Source organism: Schistocerca americana, chromosome 9 (genome assembly GCF_021461395.2).
Source record: "Schistocerca americana isolate TAMUIC-IGC-003095 chromosome 9, iqSchAmer2.1, whole genome shotgun sequence".
Taxonomy (NCBI): Eukaryota; Metazoa; Arthropoda; class Insecta; order Orthoptera; family Acrididae; genus Schistocerca; species Schistocerca americana.
Genome location: NC_060127.1, coordinates 108,231,959 through 108,254,381, shown reverse-complemented (window position 1 = coordinate 108,254,381; position 22,423 = coordinate 108,231,959). Strand labels below are relative to the sequence as shown.

At 43.1% G+C, this 22,423-nt stretch overlaps 1 protein-coding gene across 3 annotated transcripts in view; it reads right to left on the bottom strand.

The window, feature by feature from the left end:
* Positions 1 to 22,423, bottom strand: part of LOC124550989 (kelch domain-containing protein 2-like) — a 121,852-nt gene that overhangs the window by 4,146 nt on the left and 95,283 nt on the right. For all 3 annotated transcript variants that reach the window (XM_047125817.1, XM_047125819.1, XM_047125820.1), the window contains 2 exons: positions 21,126 to 21,307; positions 247 to 299 (listed from right to left, as the gene is read on the bottom strand). In XM_047125817.1, coding sequence (XP_046981773.1) covers positions 247 to 299; positions 21,126 to 21,307 — 235 coding nt within the window. The remainder of the gene's footprint in view (positions 1 to 246; positions 300 to 21,125; positions 21,308 to 22,423) is intronic.

The following is a 22,423-nucleotide window of genomic DNA, read 5'->3' as shown; positions in this document are numbered from 1 at the left end:
GTAGGGAAACAATAGCTTCTTATGATGTATTTGTGTAAATTTTGATAATAAGAGTCAGGCCAACAAACATATTACTTTCCTTTTGTGTTACACATGCACTGTATGCAGTCTACCCGACTATATTTACTTTTAGATAGCTGACACATTAAACTATTTCTTGATCTTTTGAAATGATACGTACAGCAAAGTCAGCTTACACAAGGCTTTGACTAATGATCTGTGATACCTAAGATGATGTATTATTACCTGCGCAAAGACTTAGGTGTGAAGTTCAGAAGTATCAGCTCTTCCGCATGATCCTGAAAAAGAATAAAATAACATTTTGCAGTCAGAACTTCAAAACTGGTTCAGGCAACTATGAAAACATTTAAATGCACCATCACTCCACTCATTGTTTCTATGGGCCATTTTATCCTCAGATTTGACTTACTAACACACTATGAGATATGTTAAAAAATGTTCCGAATCTCTTGTTTTCCCACATAAACCAATGAAGTGTGGGAGAGTTGCTTCAGTGGAGATGCCATAGAAACTCAGGATAAATGAGTCTTACAACTGCTTCAAAGATGCCCACCACATCAGTGGATAGCAAACTGCATTTGGCAGATCCTCAACAAGCTGAAATGGCAATGTTGTTGTGGGGAATTCGGTTGTCTGGTACAAGTCTTTTTGTTTGGTGTGTGTGTGTGTGTGTGTGTGTGTGTGTGTGTGTGTGTGTGTGTGTGTGTGTGTGGTGTGCATCAAGGTCCATTACATTGAGTGCACACCACATTGCCAAACTGTCACAAAAGAATTCTACTCAGAGATCCTTTGTCACCCTTGCGATACTGTGCGGTGCAAACTACTGGATCAGTGAGCAGCAAAAACTCTGCAGTTCCACCACAAGAACACAACTTCCCATTCTGCACATCTGATTCAGAGTTTCATTGCCAAATACGCCATTCCTGTGGGTAGTCAAACTCCCTAATTCCCCGATATGAAACTTCCTGGCAGATTAAAACTGTGTGCCTGACTGAGACTCGAACTCGGGACCTTTGCCTTTCGCGGGCAAGTGCTCTACCATCTGAGCTACCGAAGCATGACTCACGCCCGGTCCTCACAGCTTTACTTCTGCCAGTATCTCGTCTCCTACCTTCCAAACTTTACAGAAGCTCTCTCCTCGCAGGAGAGCTTCTGAGCTACCGAAGCACGACTCACGCCCGGTCCTCACAGCTTTACTTCTGCCAGTATCTCGTCTCCTACCTTCCAAACTTTACAGAAGCTCTCTCCTCGCAGGAGAGCTTCTGTAAAGTTTGGAAGGTAGGAGATGAGATACTGGCAGAAGTAAAGCTGTGAGGACCGGGGGTAAGTCGTGCTTCGGTAGCTCAGATGATAGAGCACTTGCCTGCGAAAGGCAAAGGTCCCGAGTTCGAGTCTCGGTTGGGCACACAGTTTTGATCTGCCAGGAAGTTTCATATCAGCGCACACTCTGCTGCAGAGTGAAAATCTCATTCTGGAAACATCCCCCAGGCTGTGGCTAAGCCATGTCTCCGCAGTATCCTTTCTTTCAGGAGTGCTAGTTCTGCAAGGTTCGCAGGACAGCTTCTGTAAAGTTTGGAAGGTAGGAGACGAAATACTGGCAGAAGTAAAGCTGTGAGGACCGGGCGTGAGTCATGCTTCGGTAGCTCAGATGGTAGAGCACTTGCCCGCGAAAGGCAAAGGTCCCGAGTTCGAGTCTCGGTTGGGCACACAGTTTTAATCTGCCAGGAAGTTTCATATCAGCGCACACTCCGCTACAGAGTGAAAATCTCATTCCCTAATTCCCTGACATGGCTCCACGTGAGTTTTGGCTATTTCCTTAGCTGAAATTGCCTCTGAAAGGAATGCGATTGAAGTTTAATGAAGACATTGTGCGGAATGCTATGGCCAGGCTGATCATCATTCCAAAAGATGGGTTCCAGAAATGTTTCCAACAACGGTAGGAAGGTTATGAGAAGTTTGAGAACTTACCAATGAAACTACTTTGAAGAGGATTTGGGCTCTGTACCTCCAAATCTTTAATGTATTTCTGCCATCCAAAGGTTCAATATTTTCTGTACACACTTCAATGTTCATCACTTGTTTGCATTACTCTTCCTTCTACAACTTCCACAAACTAATAATATTCAAAACTGAACCTTAAAGGAAAATATTTGTGCATCCGTAGTCAAAGAGTTTGACATATTGTTGACACTGAAGTCATTAAAGACAAATTCAGATTTAGCTAGGTGAGGAAGAAAACTTCTATGTGCTGAAGTGCGTGGGTACCTGTCTCAAGGAATCCATTGAAACTGCAAGAAATCTAGAGTAGAATGTTTGGACAGGAACTGGAACTCTGCTCCTCCCAAATACACGCTCACTGCCACAACTGCTGTGCCATCTTGCTCGGTGCCAACTCTCTATGGATTATGGCAGGAGAAAGAGGTGGCTACTGGCACTTTTGTCAGTATTAAATATATGCTCAATGTCATACCCCCATGTCTCTGAACAACTCTGTAGAAGATAATGCAAACTCCCAATTATCTGGGTGTGGATAATACAGTTTGCAAATTACCTGTTCATAGTTCACCGAAAGCAATATTATAGACACGGAAGAGGATGTACGAGGGTGTACCAAAAAGTAATGCCTGTGAATTTTTTATTCTGTTCTCAATATTAACTGAGGTGTTATATGTCAGGCATATTACCCGGTCAACTTCACCACTTACCTGACCCAAGTTGCAACGCTCTGCCGCTATAGGGCTACAAATTTCAGCATGTAACATGGCAGGGTGTAGCATTAACTATGCTTCTGCGTGAGAAAAGGCCTGCTGTGATCACGTTTCTAACTTCTGACACATGGAGCATCTTATCCTTCAGAATGACAATGTAAGATCACACAAAAGAGCTGTGACATCTGCAATTCAACACCTCGGGTTCACTGACATCGATCATCCTCCATACAGTCCCATGTTGGTTCTATCCAATTTTCATCTGCAACAACTTCTTCGAGCACTTCACTTTGATGATGATGAAACAGTGCAAACACACGTGACATGGCTCCATTAATGATTTCAAACATTCTAGAGTGACAATATCAACGAACTGATCTCTCATTGAGAGAAATGTGTTCGTCGACAGGGTGACTATGTTGAGAAATAAATATGTAGACATGAAAAATTAAGATGTAGAACATTAATAACAATTGTTTCACTTAAAAAGCTTTGGCAGTTTTCATACAAAAAGTTCAGAGGAATTACTTATCTGCACAACCTCATAAATGAAAATGAGGTGGGAGATACGATACTGTAAAAGGAATCTGGAAGTGTACTGTAAGACATTAGTCGAAACAAGGCCCCTACAGTAGACAACAACCTTGGGAGAGCCAGTCATAACAAAACTATTCCACCTCTTGTGTGAGTTACATGAAGTAGGCAAAATACCCTCATATTCATGAAGAAAATAATTATTTCTATTTTCTATTTCACCTCTTGTGTAAGTTATATGAGGTAGGCAAAATACTATCATATACACAAAGAAAATAATTATTCAAATTCCACAGAAGGCAAGAGCTGACGTGTGAATATTACCAACTATTGTGAACTAGTAGTTGAATAAGTCACACTTGCAAAATACTGACACAGTACCTACAGAAGATTGGGAAAATGTCTAAAAGTCAACCACGGGGAAGAACAGTTTGGGATTCTGGGGAAATGTAGAAACCTGTGAGGCAATACTGACCCTACAGCTGATCTTGAACAAGGGTTTATGGCACTCGTAGTCTTAGAGAAAGATTTTGACAATGGTGACTGCAATATTCTCTCTCAAATTTTGAAAATAGCAGGGATTTAATACAGGGAACAGGAGGTTATTTACAACTTGTAGGGGTTGATGGACATTAAAGAGTGAGTGAGACAGGGTTGTAACTTATCCGCAATAATATTCAATCTGCTTAATGAGCATGATGTGAAGGTAACTAGGAGAAATCTGGACAGGGAATTGAAGTTCAGAGAGAAGAAACAGAAACTTTGCTGTTTGTGATGACATTACAATCGTGTCAGAGACAGCTACAGACTCAAAAGTACAATTTAATGGAATGGAAAATGTCTTGAACTAAATTAGGAAATGATACACTGTACATAACAGACAGGTTTTGCTATTTGGACAGGAAAAAACTGATGATGATTTAAGGAGATAGTATATAAAATACAAACTGGTAATAACAAGAAAAGCATTTTTGAAAAAGAGGAATTTGTTAACATCCAATACAAATTTAAAAGTTATGTAGCCATTTTTGGAGGTCTTTGTCTGGAGTATAGCCTTGTACAGAAGTGAAACATGGATGATAAGCCCTTCAGACAAGAAGAGAATAGAAATTGAGTGAGTAGACAGAATAAATAATTAGAGGATACCAAATCGATGAGAAAAAAGAAATTTATGGCACAACTGGAATAAAAGAAGGGATCACTTGGCATAACACATCATGAGCTGTGAAAGAATTATTAATTTTGTACTGGAGGGAAATGTGGTAGGTATTAATTGTAGAGGGAGAACTGAGATGAATGCAGTAAGCAAGTTTAAATGGATGTAGGTTTCAGAAACTATGAAGAGATATGGCACAGGATAGAGCTGTGAGGAGAGCCGCACCAAACCATTCTTCTGAATGAAGACCACTATATCACACACGTGACTCATGTTTTACTGCCAGAAGACAAAGTGGACCCCTATCCCACCATCGGACATTTCTGGTCTCATCTTTCTACAGCTGTTCGACACAAAATGTCGAATCAAAGCACCTTTAGCCGTTTAAATTTCCAGTTATATTATTTGAACAACCAGTTTCAGTACTACATTATGCCATCTTCAGGCCCACTGACTGATGTGCAGGAAGAAGCTCAGGTCCAGTCAAAAGAGGGGCCAGCATTCAATGACTGGTAACCTTGATTTCTGACACAGCGATCCCTTCGATCATCACTTGCCAACAAGTGATGACTGAAAGGATCGCAGTGTAAAAAATCGATGGATATCAGTCACTGAATGCTGGCCCCTATTTTGAACAGACCAGAGGTGGGATTCTACCTATATATCTGTCAGGAGGCCTGAAGATGACGTAATGTCGTGCTGAAACTGGTTGTTCAAATAATATAACTGGAAATTTAAATGGCTGAAGGTGTTTTGATCTCTGAAATTTTTTCCGTTGTTTCCCATTTCATCTTCAGCTATGTGCAAGAAGTCTACCCTTGTAATAAGTTCACTGCCAATTTCCTGTCTGTATGATTGCCTTTCCTCTAGGAGCTAAAGGTCAGTAGTTTCTGGCGAGTAATGTTTATGTAAAGCAGAGTTTTGTAAATAGCAGTTTCCAGTAAAAACATGAGCATTTTGGATTATATACGTTTTTTTTTTGGTTATCCACGTGATTTTGGATCCACATTAGCCGGCATAATTGGCAGTTTGCAGTACTTCTATATTCTAGGAACTGCTTCCCTCTGACATCTGTAAGCATAGATGGCTAAACATCCCCAGGTGGGGCCTCCCAACCAATAATGAATGCCATCCAATAATTTAATTTTTTTAATGCATCACTTGTTACTCTTCCTCCACTGTTGTTAAATTTGATATTACAAATATATTACCATACATGTCTCCCCCCAACTTTTCTCCTCCTTTCCATCAATTTCTTGTGTGCTGATGAAACAGGGTTCTTACATTAGTAGAAGAAAGCGGCAAGAGGCAATGACGGAAGCTACAATGGACTAAAATTTTCTTAAGGGTAAGGTAAGAAAGAACCTGCAACACATTTAACATAGAAATGTTTTAACATTTTCATTGCATTTCTGTTACTAAATTCATTGACCATAAAGTCGAAAACTTCTGGTTCATTTGCCATTCATGTGTGCTTTGGAATCAAAGCACAGTGACAGAAATATCACAATCTGACCACAATTTAAAAAATGATCAGTACAAATTAAACTGCTAGATCATTGGTCCCTTGTTCCGATTAAAATAATTCCACAAAAATGGGAGTAAAATAATCGAGACATACAAAACACAGCTGGAAGAAAGGAGAACACCACAAGAATGACAGAAGGGCAAAAAACATGTAGAAGAGATCGAAACAAGAGAGCAGATTACCATGGCTGGCTGACCATGAGAATAAAAAAGAGAACCCGGCCACTCTGCAACACATTAAAACTTCCACCGTAAAAGAACTAGGGTGGAGAACACAGAGGGACAAAGGACATGCACTAAAACTTAAATCAAATGATAAAACCCAAAACGTAAAACTAAAGCTTCTGTTGAGGCATTGTCACCCAACACCGAAGGTAGGTTGCTGGGAAAGTTAACAGTCCGCTGTAGAGTGGCTGAAAATGGGCAGTCCAGCAAGAGGTGGATGACATTCATTTGTCAGCCACAGCGACACCGAGGTGGGTCCTCGCGACTGAGGAGGTAACCATGCATTAGCTACGTATGGCCAATGCGGGGCCGGCAGAGGACAACTGATTCCCTGTGACAGGAGCACATGGAAGACTTCCACAAATTCATAGTCTCCTTAATGACACACAGTTTATTGTGTGTACTGTTATGCAATTCTGTCTCCCAAAGCCAAAAAACCCTGAGGTGTACGACAGAACGCAGGTCAGTTTTGGAGATGCCCATCTCCAGAAGCAGTTTGTGCGTATCCTGTTTGGCCAGCCTGTCAGCAAGTTGATTGCCTGGTATTCTGGCAAGTCCTGGGGTCCACACAAACACCACTGAATGATGAGACCATTCCAGGGTATAAATGGACTCCTGAATGGACGCTACCAAAGGACGGCAAGAGTAGCACTGGTCGATAGCTTGTAGGCTGCTCAAGGAGTCAGTACACATGAGAAATGACTTGCCAGGGCATGAGCAGATGTGTTCAAAAGCATGAGATATGGCTGCCAGCTCTGCAGTGAAAACACTGCAGCCGTCTGGCAAAGAGTGCTGTTCAATATATCCTCCATGAACATACACAAAGTATACGTGACCAACAGCCATCGAGCCGCTGGTGTAAACCACTTCATGGCCTCGGTACATGTCGAGAATCTAGAGGAAGTGACAGCGGAGAGCCGCAGGGTTAATGGAGTCCTTAGGGCCACGCGAAGGTCCAGAAGAATCTGCGGCCTAGGTGTTTACTGTGGAGGTGTACGTGAACAGACCTCAAGGAGAGGCGGTAATGGGAGGGACTCGGGACTGCCGATGCAGGAGATGAACCACCGCGGTTGGGAAAAGGAGATGTTAATTCGGATGTGCAGAAGAACTATGAACATGTCGAGCAGTTGTGCATGCCTAACCTTCAATGGAGGGAATCTGGCCTGCACCAGGACACTGGTCACTGGACTCATTCTAAAAGCTCCTGTCGCTAGGCGAACGCCACAGTGGTGCACTGGGTCAAGTATACGCAACGCTGAGGGTGCCGCCGAACCGTAAACCAGACTCCCATAGTCGAGGCGGGATTGAACACGGGCTCTGTAGGACTGCAGCAGTGTAGAGCGAGCTGCACCCCAGTTGGTGTTGCTCAGGCAGTGGAAGGCATTGAGATGCTGCTAGCACTTCCGCTTAAGCTGACGAAGGTGAGGTAGCAAAGTCAATCGGGTGTCGAAAACCAGTCCTAAGAATCGATATGTCTCCACTACAGTGAGTGGATCGTCAGGAAGGTAAAGTTCTGGTTCAGGATGAACGGTGCGACGCTGACAGAAATGCATGTCATATGACTTAGTGGCTGAAAACTGAAAGCCGTATGGTAGAGCCCATGATTGCGCCTTGAGAATGGCTCCCTGTAGGCACTGCTCGGCAACACCAGTACTAGAGGAGCAGTATGAAATGCAGAAGTCATCTGCATACAGAGAAGATGAGACCGACAGACCTACAGCTGCTGCTAGACCGTTAACAGCCTCTAAAAATAGAGACACTCAATACGGAGTCCTGTGGAACGCCATTCTCCTGAATACGAGGGGAATTATGGGAGGCACTGACTTGGACATAGAAAGTACAGAGTGACAGGAAGTTTTAAATAAAAAGTGGGGGCAGGCTCCGGAAACCCCACTCATACAATGTGGCAAAGATATGATGTCGCCAGGTCGTGTTGTATGCTTTATGTAAGTAAAAAAAAAATGGCAACCAGTTGTTGGCACCTGGAAAAAGCTGTTCGGATGGCAGTCTCAAGGGACACATTATCAGTGGTAGAGCGACCCTGGCGGAAGCCGCCCCGACATGGAGCCAGTAGGTCACGTGACTCCAGGACCTAACCCAACCTTCGATACACCATACGTTTCAGCAGCTTACAAAGAAAGTTGGTGAGGCTGATGATCCAGTAGCTATCCAAATCAAGTGGGTTTTGACTGGGTTTGAGCACCAGAATGCCGGTGCTCTCCCACCATTGTGATGGAAAGGCGCCATCGCACCAGGTCCGGTTCAAGATGACGAGGAGATGTCACTTGAAGTCAGACAAGAGATGTTTAATCATCTGACTATGGATCCAATCCAGCCCAGGAGCTGTGTCAGGGCAATGTGCAAGGACGCTGAGAAGCTTCAACTTTGTAAATGGGGCGTTATAGTGTTCACTGTGGCGTGTAGTGAATGAGAGGACTTTTCTTTCCATCCGCCATTTGAGGGTGTGAAAGGCTGGGGGATAGTTCTCTGACACAGAGGCTTGAGCTTAGTGCTCAGCAAAGTGCTTGGCAATCGCATTTGCATCAGTAGATAACACACCACTGATGTTAATGCCAGGGACACCTGCTGGGGTCTGGTACTCAAAATGACGTTTGATCTTCGTCCAGACTTAGGAAGGTGATGTACGACACCCAATGGTCAACAGTATCTCTCCCAACATTCCTGTTTCCGTTGTTTTATAAGCTGGTGAATGTGGGCACAGAGCTGTTTAGAGGCTATTAGGTGCTCTAGAGAAGGGTGCCGCTTACGTCACTGTAGAGCTCGCCAGCTCTTTTTAATTGCCTCAGCGATTTCCGCCGACCACCAAGGGACTGTCTTTCACCGGGGGCACCCTAAAGAATGAGAGCTCGCATGTTCCACCGCAGAAATGAACATTGTAGTGACCTGTTCAACGACAACATCAATGGCACCATGTGGGGGAGATTCAATGGTGAGAGCAGAGGTGAAGGCTACCCAGTCTGCCTTAGTCCATCTGGATAGTCGTCCGTGGGCATGTCGCCGGGAGAGTGACAGGAAGATGGGGAAGTGGTCACTACCACACGTCATCATGTGCTCTCCAGTGCATAGATGGGAGAAGGCAAGGACTGCAAACCGAGAGATCAATGGCCGAGTATGTGCCATGTGCCACACTGAAATGTGTGGGGGTGCCTGTATTTAAGAGGCAGAGGTCGTGTTGTGACAGTAAATTTTCGACCTCCCTACCTCAGCCAGAAGCATGGTGCCAACCCACAAGGGGTTATGTGCATTAAAATCTACCTCTCAAAAGTAGGAAAGGTTTAGGGAGTTTATGAATCAGTGCAGCTAATACGTTCAGGGGCACTGCACCATCTGGAGGAAGATATACATCGTAGACAGTTATTTCCTGTGTCGTCCTTAACCTGACAGCCACAACTTCAAGAGGGGTTTGAAGGGACACAGGTTCACTACAGAAAGCAGGCGTAAAGCTTAACAGTTGCCGTAGCTCAGCCAGGTGGAGAAAAAAACTGCTGCAGTTACAGTGGAGGATGATGTGATCGTGAGACTGGGCAGGCATGAAACACCCAATGAGGCACTCATCACTTCAGGGTCACCTGCTGCCACCAGATGAGTACCTGCGCGATTGACATACATTGTGTCTGAGGGCCGAACAAGATCTAGGTCCTCAGCGGCACCAGGATCTCCACTTCATCCTTAGACACAGAGCTTGTAGGTAGTGGTTGTGTGTGTGCCACTGCAGGGCCTTGGTTTTTAGGGTCACTTTCTTTTTAGGTTTCTCTTTCTGCTCCTTAAGCTTGTCTGGCTGGGAGGGCTTCACTGATTCAGTCTCAGGGGCTGAGGAGGACCATGATGCCCTACTACCAGCTACCTGTGGTTGCTTCAGCCAAAGGCAGTTGTCAGCTTTGCCATTGGTAGGAGCCTGGGAAGGGAGTGACCTAACGGATCCCTTCCTGGAGAGAGGAGCCGAAGAAGACTTACACTTCTCACTTCTCCAGCTGAGAAGTGGGGACTGACATCCCCGATGGTTTGGGGGGGGGGGGGATTGTTGCTCCTGAAGTAGGTTGTGCAGGAGCAACAGGAAGGCAAGTGCCCCCCCCCCCCCCACCCCCCAAATCAAGGAGGCAGGTGGAGTCTTGACAGCTCTATGTGGCAGAACAGAAGATGGTAGAACCTTTGTCATAGCAGCGGCGTAGGTTGATGTCATATACACTGGATGTAGCCTCTCGGCACAGGGAGTGTTGGGATGCGAAGGACATCCACAATCCTGACAGGTGATGCTGGAAGTACAACAGGAAGACCTACGCTTCTAGCACTTAAAGCATCGCATTGGTGGAGGGCTTTACATCACAGTGGTAGACCATCACCTTGACCTTCTCGGGTAATGTGTCACCCTCGAAGGCCAAGATGAAGGCACCAGTGGCAACCTGATTATCTCTTGGACACCGGTGGATGCACCAGACGAAATGGACACCTTGCCACTCTAATTCGGCGCGCAGCTCATCATCAGACTGCAAAAGAAGGTTCCTGTGAATTATGATACCCTGGACCATATTTAAGCTCCTATGGAGTGTGATGGAAACAGAAACATCCCCCAGCTTGTCACAGGCTAGTAGTGCCCGTGACTGGGCAGAGGATGCTGTTTTGATAAAGACCGACCCTGACTGCATTTTGGACAAGCCCTCCATCTCACCAAACTTGTCTTCTAAATGCTCCACAAGAAACTGAGGTTTCATTGACAAGAAAGATACCCAATTATCACTCGTATGTACAAGGTACCGGGGTGAATAAGCTTCGCTGCCATCCTTAGCCTGGTGTTCCTCCCATGGTGTGGCCTGGGGAGGGGGGGCATTTTGGGGTCGTATTTCTTAGCATTGAAGTTAGACCTTGATCACTTGGAGACTGCTGGTGTCTGACCACCAGCAAGAGATGATGGCATGTCATCTGCCCTGATGCCACCCACTCCGACCAGGGGTCCTCCCCATGGGCGTCACCCAGCTGCAGCAAAGGCCACCTGGCTGGGAGGCATCAGCAAAGCGATCCCTTTGTGGTCAGGGGGCCACAACAAACAGAGTTCATGGCGGTCCCACCACATCGGACTGGATACCGTGCTGGATATCAGGCGCAAACAAGCTAAGAAGTCCATTTTCGCTGACAGTGCAGAAAGCGATACTGCAAAGAGGATGGAGGTAAATGCACCCAGGAGGGTGACCTCGCCCAACAGCTGGAGCATGAGCGAAGTGCAGATCCATGTCGATGAAGGAAGCGAGAGGTCTCAGCGCATGAGGGACACTATGCACCATGTAAGGCGCCTTCCCCCAATTGGCTCACTCTTTGAGAAATTTTTGAAAAATGGAGGTCAAATCCTACAGGGGACCATCACACAAACATGTGAGACTCCTTTTAGTCGCCTCTTATGACAGGCAGGAATACCTCGGGCCTATTTTACCCTCAAACTCACAGGGGGAAATTTAATAGGTAATGGGAAAAATATGACAGGTAGAAAATCTCTGGGAAACCTCCACCAAAAAAGCCAAGTTAGCAGAAATTGCTGTGGTGTGTAGAGATCAGTACTGGAACAAATAGCACAGGAGTCTGTTACTAAGGGAGTTATCTCTACAAGGCAAGAAGAGACTAAAAGGTTGGCCCAACACAGCAGTGTGTAATGTTGGCTAATCATCGATGGTAATTTCAACTAAACAGTGATAGGCTATAATAACTGCTCACAAAACATCAATGTTAAATAAAGGATTTACAACAGAACGGCATAAAACACAACATACAAACACATCATTTATCATATTTATTAATCAATAAACATAACAATAACTAAGATTATGTATCCCACAACTATCTGTCAATACACTGTAACAATAACATTTTCAACAGATGATTTCCCTTCAGTCTATTAGTTGTTGATAGCGAGCACATCCAACTTTTGAGAACAGTCTTTAATAAGCCAACAATGGGGCTATCCAAATCAAATAATAATTTGCAATGTTTTGCAGCTTTGGGTAGGTAGACTCACTGATCCTCCTAATGGATCTTGTTCAAGGTGTAGGAGATCAACGTTTCAACTTGTTTGTTGCTCATCCTCACTGGAAGTCATTTCAATAGCTGCAAGCAAATTCTTTGAAGATTTTGACTGCCTTCAAACTGCAGCATGAATGGCTAATATATAATGGTCTCAGTCAGTTTTAAGGCTTTTCGATTTCTGACCTCTGTTACGATGTTATGTTTCAGTCTCTCCAGTAGTCTGTATTGATTGCATACCTGATATTTTGATACTAAACATAACAGTTAAAAGGATTACTTTACTGCTGGCAACAGATTTTCTACACAAATTTCACAAGCAGTAAATTTTGCAACTGCAGAATGTCACAACCGTCTCCAGCTGTTTGCATCGGTGGTGCACTAATGTGGTATTTAATGACATCTCTGGACGCAGCTGCAAAACTCCTTCAACCATATAATACGTCGAATTCCACTTACTGAATATGTCTTGAATTAGTTTGAGGTCTGATCCTTTTCTTAGCTCATCACCTGCTACTATATTTTATATAAACCACATTACAACCCTTTTCACAGAAGTAATTTACCAGTCTTTTCAACAGACGTTTTTGCTACCAAATTGAACACGCAGGAGAAACACGATATATGACTTTTTCTTCCAAATGATATTTCTACTCCTTTAACCACAGGACTGATGATGCTACAAGACATGATCACAAAATGATTCGTTCAAATGAAAAGAGAAATTGACGATTGGTAAAAAGTAGTCCACATTTTCGCCGACACTGGAAGTCGATATTTTGCCTTCTACATCAATATTAAAATGTTACAAAGACTTCAGTACAGAATTTAAAATATCGACGTCTAAACTCCTGACATCAATATTTTGAAAATACTGTCAGTTGTCAGATACCCTAGATTGACATTGGAAGAGATCGAAAATGATTGTAAACAGAACAAAACAGTGACGAAGACGCAAATAGACACGAGGTGAGAAGTCCGGCGGCACCTTGAGCTTGATGCGGGTGTAGTAGTGTGGCTGTGTGAGCCCCGAGTGCACGAGCAGCTGCCCCTCCCCGGTGCAGCAGGCCCCATGCCAGCAGCGGGGCTCCCCGTGGTCGTACGGCAGCACCACCTCCATCCACTTCAGCTCCCACTCCTCCCCCGTCTCGCCGACATCGAGCATCCAGCAGTCGTCTGCTCGCACAAACGTCGCACATTCACACTGCTAGCTCTGTCACTGGTACTGATCTTCCCGGGCACAGTTTCCATTTACCTGCTCCTTCCAATTGAATATCCATCAATTTGGTGGGTGGGGGGAGGGGACAGTGTATTACTGGCGAGTCAGAAACCGAGCTACAAAAGTGAGGTGCCCGTACTGTTTTGTCCTGTCGCTGTAAGCTCATCCATCTCTTACGATGGAACGGTGCTCTGACAACTACCAATATTTACTGAATGAAAATATTGAGAAAGACCCAATAAACTGTAATTTCCCTTCCCCTATATTCATCATTTTTCCTTCTATTTGTACAGTAGTCCAAAAATAGTTTGATGACGAATGTACGCCCCATCACTTTTAGCGCGCTGTGTATAGACATTAAGATACACACCACACTTATGCCACAAAATGTACTCCGATGCAGTTAGTAAAAAATACAGAGCTTCCCGTATCGTTGGAAGGAGCACGTCTGCCATGGCTCTGCACAGTGTTGGTTTATGTAGTGTTCACACTTTGGCACTCAGTCATTGCACACCTCTGACTGGTATCCTTGTACTAGCCAGACAGTGTTAAGTAAGACATGCAACATGTCCGAGCACTTCTGGCCAGAAGAATGGGGCAACAACATGTGCTGTTTACTTGAATCTACTGCCAATTAAATTCACTTACAGTGTTTTCTTAAATACAATGAGTGTACGAACAAAAGCATAGAAAATATTGCTATTCCTCATTTGCTTCCAATTAAGAAGTGAGGAACTGTTGGATTCTTCCTTCTACTATTCAACCGTATTTACTCGAATCTAAGCCGCACTCGAATCTAAGCCGCACATGAAAAATGAGACTCGAAATAAAGGAAAAAAAAATTCCCAAATCTAAGCCGCACCTGAAATTTGAGACTCGAAATTCAAGGGGAGAGAAAAGTTTTAGGCCGCACCTCCAAATCGAAACAAAGTTGGTCCATTGTAATATGAGACACAATTTAGGTTGAATGAATGACGATACAGCTACAGTAGTTTGGTTCGAGTCGAAAGCTTAGCAGTTAAGCTTTACCAGGTAGCCATTGCTATGCGTCAGGCGCTCCGTCCGTATTTATACGGATACCCTTCCTTTTTCACGTGCTTCGTCTGGTTTGAATCGATTGCTTATTTTGCTTTGATCTGATAAGTGTCGTTTTCTATGTTATAGGTGTTTACGTCAGTCACTCTAAGCTGAAAACGCTTTACTATACTGTGTCATGCATTGTTTGTCTCATTCTGATAGTGCGTGTTTACGGCCTGTCGCTGCTCGCGGCATGGCTTGCTTTTGTGCGCGCTACCGCCGCCTACAATTTAAAAAAGAGAGGAATTGTCTCATTAGCGAAACAATGGCAAGAGACTCCTATTTGTTGTTACTTACACTGCTGCTTTCTTTGATAATGATCAACAAGAACCAAATAATAGACTGCGTATGATAGAACATGTTCTGAACGAGAGTTTGGCGAAAATTTTTCTCCGTTTGAAAATCTTTGCGGCCGCTTCTTTAGTACATCAAATTCTGCACAGAAATTAGTCATCTTAGATTTAAAAATCTAGTCAGTTGCTTTGCTTCATTCCTGACTGTATCACTATTGAGCATAAGAGTAATACAAATATAAACATGACACGATACATATATTCTCCCGCGTTTGCTGTTGTCACACTCTACTTTCGTAGTTTATTTGGCAGACAGGATTTAAATGAGATAGAAGCAAACACGAAAGAATACATGGCAAAATGTTTATATTCGTATTATTCTTATGGTGAAGAGAATACTGCATGTGATTCACATTCATCAGGTTCCTATTAGAACCATCTCTTCTCACAGGTAGGAAAAAATTCAGAACGTAGAGTTGGCCATATTGACAAAAATCCCAGTATTACCAGTCGGATTTTCGTAGTACATTGAAATTCGAAGATGAACAATACGGAATTTGTATTTACTTTGTTGGATTATGTATGAAAAAGCAGTGGTCGAAACTCGGGCTGAGAAAAAAAGCTCGTCTTCCAAATTTTTTTTTTTAATTTTATTTACTGACGCAGAGGTTTTGGCGCCAGTATTTATCTTTGTGCCTACAAAGGATGCCTGTGTAGCGCTACATATATTCGACGGCAGAAGTTAGTTGTGGCGGCACCTATCAACATTTTTGAGAACTTCCGCTTGCTTTGCACTCGATTCTAAGCCGCAGGCGGTTTTTTGTATTACAAAAACCGGAAAAAAAGTGCGGCTTAGATTCGAGTAAATACGGTATACCAATATCAATATCACTAACCACAAAATATCGACTAGAGAGATTTCATGTGTCATGATTCACTTACTTACTTGATTTTTATCCTCAATACATACCTCAGGATGGCATTCCTATTCCCTTTTCTTACCATCTAAGAAAGGGGCCTAGGAGACTGGCCCTCATTGCTTTTCTTCAAATATGATTTGAAGGTTAGCACCCAGACAAATTTCCTAAAGCAATACAATGCAATTCAAAAAGCCAAAGATAGCCGAGTGCTGGTTTGAATCTTGCAAGGGGGCATATTTTTTTTTTTATTTTCATTGAAATCCCATAGTTATTGTGAAATGGAAACATTAGTTAACAAGTACTGAATCTCATTTTTTAATAACATGTTTATATTTTTAATTACTAATCACTTGAATATGTAAGCCATTAAGCCATCATCATCATGATGGTCCCCCCCCCCCCCCCCCCAATCCAACATCTGGTCAGGTTGGGGTATCAATGGTACTTCGCCACTTTACTCAGTCTTTCCACCATTCTTCCTCTACAATTTGGTTTCATAGCAGGTTTCTCCTCCTTAAAATCATCCTTATTGTATCAATCCATCTTGTTCTTGGTCTTCCTCTTGGCCTCTTGCCCTCAATCTTGAACTCCATCATTCTTCTTGGTATTCTTCCCTCTCCCATCCTATTCACATGCCCAAACTATTTTAATCTATTCTTTTCAATTTTCCCAGTCAGCTTCTCCACTCCAATTTCCTCCCTAACAGCTTCATTTTTCACTACGTCTCTGCTCGTCTTCCCTAGCATACTTCTCAGAAACTTTATTTCACTGGACTGTATCCTACTCTCCTCTCTTCTAATCATAGTCCAAGTCTCTGAGCCATAAATTAGTATGGGTGGGAAGTAAGTCTTGTATAGCACCAGCTTGCACCTCATTGGCACTTCCCTTCCCCACACCAAGCCCCTCACACACCGGTAAAATGTACTACTCTGTTGTATTCTTTTGCTAATTTCTGTCTCCAAATGAGCTTTCCCCATTAATACACTTCCCAAATATTTATAGTTGTCCACTATTTCAATATCCCGTCCCTTAATATGAGTTTGTCGCTTGCCCTCTCTTTCCCCTCCGGTTACCACCATAGTCTTGCTTTTCTCCAGACTAAATTTTATTCCACATTTCTCGACTTTATCATTTAGGATGTCTATTTGTTTTTGTACCTCCTTACTGCTTGTTCCCCACACCACAAATAGTAACAACTTCATTCCCCTTCCTCTATTGGCTTCTTTGGCCTCTTTGACTATTTCATCCATCAGTATTATAAATAGTAGTGGTGATATCACAATTCCTTGTCTTAGTTCCGTAACATTCTTACCCATACCTTTTCCCTGGGAACACTGTCGTATGCTTTCACTGGGTCGAGGAATGTCATCACCAGATCTTTCCCATACTCCCAATGTCTTTCCATCAACTGTCTCATACTAAAGATTGGGTCCACTGTTGATCTACCATGACGAAAGCCATACTGCTCCTCTTCTAACTGGCCTTCCACTTTTTCCCTCACTCTTCTTTCCAGTATCCTCTCCATTATTTTAGCTACTTGGGATATGAGTGTAATCCCTCGATAGTTGTCACATACTTTCCTGTAACCCTTCTTGAAAACTGGGGTTATTATTCCCTTTCCCAATTCTTCAGGTACACATTTTTGGGTTCAAATCTTATTAGTCTATATAGCCACTGTAGCCCAACTGGTCCAGCTGCCTTTATCATCTCCACAGTAATTTCATCTATCCCAGGTGCCTTTCCTGTTTTCATTTTTCTCAGAGCTAGTTCCACTTCTAACATCGTTATATCCTCCTCTTCTTCCAGACCCCTGCCGTACTTCTATCCCCTTTCCATTGCTGTTCTTCACATTTAGTACACAACCGGCCATTAAAATTGCTACACCATGAACATGACATGCTACAGACGCAAAATTTAACCGACAGGAAGAAGATGCTGTGATATGCAAATGATTAGCTTTTCAGAGCATTCACACAAGGTTGGCACCAGTGGCGACACCTACAATGTGCTGATATGAGGAAAGTTTCCAACCGATTTCTCATACACAAACAGCAATTGACCGGTGTTGCCTGGTGAAACGTTGTTGTGATGCCTCGTGTAAGGAGAAGAAACGCGTACCATCACGTTTCCTCGTGTTGGTGGAGATCCAATAACTGTTAGCAGAATATGGAATTGGTGGGTTCAAGAGGGTAATACGGAACGCCGTGCTGGATCCCAACGGCTTCATATCACTAGCAGTCGAGATGACAAGCATCTTATCTGCATGGCTGTAACGGATCGCGCAGCCATGTCTCGATCCCTGAGACAACAGATGGGGACGTTTGCAAGACAAGAACCATCTGCATGAACAGTCCGACAATGTTTGCAGCAGCATGGACTATCAGCTCGGAGACCATGGTTGTGGTTACCCTTGACGCTGCATCACAGACAGGAGCGCCTGCGATGGCGTACTCAACGACGAACCTGTGTGCACGAATGGCAAAACGTAATTTTTTCGGATGAATCCAGGTTCTGTTTACAGCATCACAATGGTCGCATCCGTGTTTGGCGACATCGTGGTGACGCACATTGGAAGCGTGTATTCGTCATCGCCATACTGGTGTATCACCCGGCATGATGGTATGGGTTGCCATTGGTTACATGTCTCGGTCACCTCTTGTTCGCACTGATGGCACTTTGAACAGTGGACGCTACATTTCAGATGTGTTACAGCCTGTGGCTCTACCATTCATTTGATCCCTGCAAGACCCTACATTTCAGCAGGATAATGCACGACCGCATGTTGCAGTCCTGTACGGGCCTTTCTGGATACAGAAAATGTTTAACTGCTGCCCTGGCCAGCACATTCTCCAGATCTCTCACCAATTGAAAATGTCTGGTCAATGGTGGCTGAGCAACTGGCCCATCGCAATACGCCAGTCACTACTCTTGATGAACTGTGGTATCGTGTTGAAGCTGCATGGGCAGCTGTACCTGTACACGCCATCCAAGCTCTGTTTGACTCAATACCCAGGTGTATCAAGGCCGTTATTACGGCCAGAGGTGGTTGTTCTCGGTACTGATTTCTCAGGATCTATGCACCCAAATTGCATGAAAATGTAATCACATGACAGTTCTAGTATAATATATCTGTCCAATGAATACCCGTTTATCATCTGCATTTCTTCTTGGTGTAGCAATTTTAATGGCCAGTAGTGTAATTTATCACAGTACTCTTTCCATCTTTTCCTTATCTCCTCTGGTTGCATTAATAGCTCTCCGCTTTCCCCTTTCACTAGCTTTGTGTATATTTTTTCCTTCCTCATACTTTTTGTAATTCAATATATTATCCTCTTACCACTAGCAATATCTTTTTCCAACTCTTGGGTGAATTTCTCCCAGATTTTCCTCGTTTCTTCTGCTACCATTTTCTTACACTTATATTTACTATCCTGGTATTTCCTTTTACTTTCAGCTGTTCGGCCTCTGTTCCATTCATGCCAGGCTTTTTTCTTTTCTTTTACTGCCTCCTTCACTCTCTCATTCCACCATGGTGTCTCCTTTTCCTTTACCCTTCTGGGCACTCTGCCACAGGTCTTCTCAGCAGAGCTTACAAATACTTCTTTGAACTTACTCCATTCCTCTTCCACAATGCCATACTCGATGTTAGAGATTTTATGCTTAAGTAACTCTTTACACTTTTCTTGTACCATGCCATCCTTTACTTTCTACACTTTTATTTTCCTTTCCCTTTCTTCCTTTATGTCTTTCAATTCATCGAATCTCATCTTTGCCACCACCACTCGATGGTCTCCATCAAAAGCCTCTCCTGGGAGTGCAGTTACATCAGTCAACTGTCTCCGATTTTTCTTTTCCACCACCTTCGTCCGTCTATCACCCCACCCGTATCTCGTTACCTTTTGGCTCTTCTTTTTAGGGAACCATGTGCTGCTCACAACCAGCCCGTTTCTTTCACAGAAATCAGCCAGTTTCTCTCCCTCCTCATTTTTCCTCCCATATCCATATGGGTCAATTATCTCCTCCTTCCCCAGCCTTTCTTTGCCTACCTGAGTATTTGGGTCACCCTTTACTACTGCTTCCACATCTGTAATTAAAGTCTCTAATACCTCTAGAAAATCCTCTATATTCTCTTCTTTATTTCCTGTTTGTGGCGCATATACTTGGATGAAATCCTTCACTACATTCCTTGTCCTCAGCCGAATCCTCATCATCCTATCACTTGTGTATTCTACTGCTTCCACACATTCCTCTAGGTTTGGTTTTACTATGATACTTACTGCATTTTTGGCTTCTTGTCCACCACTCCATTAGAGCCTTTCCTCATTTTCCTCCATCCTCTTTCCTTCCATCTAACTTCACTAAAGACGCATCAGTTCGTTGTTCTCCTTTTGCATGAAGTCTATCAACTCTTCCGCCTTCCCAGTAAGGGTCATCACATTAATGATATCCACCTTCATTGTGTAGGTGCCTAGTCGCCCACTTCTCACAGTTCCCCCAGCAAGAACTGTGCGTCACCTGCTGGGAACGCCCTAACCTTTTCTGAGGCTGGTTTTGAAGTACCATTTCACATATATGTAAGTATTCAAAATATGGTACACAAGTGTAGAAAAATGGAAAACATAATGCTATTTTTATTTCTGGAGATTGAACAGTATAAAGGATGTACGTAATTTTGCTCATTTAACAATAATGCATTCCTTGCCTATATCAAATTTTAATATTTTCATGTGATTAGAAAATTACACACAAAACATTATTATCTTTATTAAAAATTATGATTCAGTTTTTGTTAAGTAACATACTAATTTGATAATATATGATTCAGACAAAAGTAAAATTGTTACTACTAGTGAGAACTGAATCAGGACTTTGCGATTTTAAGACTTTCACGCTACGCATTCCGCTACAGGTGAATCTTGCAAAATGATGGAAATTTTTTGTACTTAACAGTGCATAGAAATCTTATTATCTTCGAAGGCAATTTTTTCAAGCTGCTTTGACAATTGCATCATAACGCTTTAGGAACCTACTTACACACATTGAAATTAATATTCAGCAAGTATGAAGAAAATCAAAGAGGATCAGTCTATATGGTTCCCCCATAAGACATCACCACCACACTTCTGAGTGCAAACTTGCTACCAAAACCACCTATTATGAATAATTCCCACCAACAAGTACGCATGTACTCATGTATTTATGGTGGAAATTCAAAAATAACCTACTGAGTCAACCACATATGTGCAACAAAAATCATTTTTGCAGTGTGCGTGCAGGTGCGGATTGCAAATGTAGCGCGTCACAAACGAGACAGTTTACCGAGCAAACATTTTGAACACCGGTGGGTGACTTCCGTACCTCGGATACTACCTGGTGCTTCTCATTATAATGTATACCTACTGAAAATGTGACACTCACCTTCCCAGCAAACATTTCGTCGGTGCCAAAGATATTTTTGGCATAGCCGCCTATGACCACAATTTCGCCAGTTGGGACCAGTGGGGCCTTGTGCCAGAGCCGTGGCTTCCTTTTGTGGATGGAGGGTATGTCCTTCAGCTCTGACCACGCGATATCCGGCACCTCCAGCACCCAGCAATCGTCTGGCGACCGTGCAGGAAACACAATTGCACACAATCACTATACATGCTGTGAGTTTAAACATCGTAAGTTTGGCTAAGAGTTACTGTCTGCTTACAGAACAAAGATGATGCAGCATGCTGTAAAATAAAGAGTACCACTGCACTGTTATAGTTAGCTGGTGTGAGGCTATACTAGAACATCACAGGGATGCAAAATGGCAGGGCAGTACTAACCTTCATTACTGCCAACACACAGTTAACAGTAGAAAATACTAATCAAAGCTTCTGGGATCTTTAGATCCCACTCATTCTCACAGGTGTGTGTGTGTGTGTGTGTGTGTGTGTGTGTGTGTGTGTGTGTGTGTGTGTGTGTCCCTCTCAAATGAGGTCTTTTTATTTACACATCAAGTTCTGTAGGACCAAATTGAGGAGCAAATGTTCAAGATCATGGAACATGCCAGTACCTGAAATTACAACATAAAGTAATAACAGATAAAAATAAAATTTTTATGAAACCAAAAAAAGTCAAACCATAATTTTCAGTAAACGGAGACACAATACAACATAAGAATTAGCTTAATTTTTCAAGGAACTCCTCAGCAGAATCGAAGGAGTGACCCATGAGGAAACTCTTCAGTTTTGATTTGAAAGTACATGGATTACTGCTAAGATTTTTGAATTCTCGTGGTGGCTTATTGAAAATGGAAGCAGCAGTATACTGCACAAGAGTTAAGGAAGTCAGATCCAAATTCAGGTTGGATTTCTGCCAAATATTAACTGGGTATATTCTCGGGAATATGCTGATATTGTTAGCAAGAAATGACAGTGCAGAATACATATACTGAGAGGCCAGTGTCAAAATACCCAGACTAGTGAACAGGGGTCGATAAGAGATTTGCAAACTTACACCACTTATTGCCTGAACCGCCCATTTCCGAGTCAAAAATATCCTTTCAGAATGGGAAGAGTTACCCCAAATTATAATACCATACAACACAAGCAAATGAAAATAAGCATAGTAGACTAATTTTTGTGTCGAACGATCACTTACTTCAGATACCATTTAAATAGTAAAAATGAGAGCAAATAAAGTCTTTGAACAAGATCCTGAACGTGGGCTTTCCAACCAATTCTGTG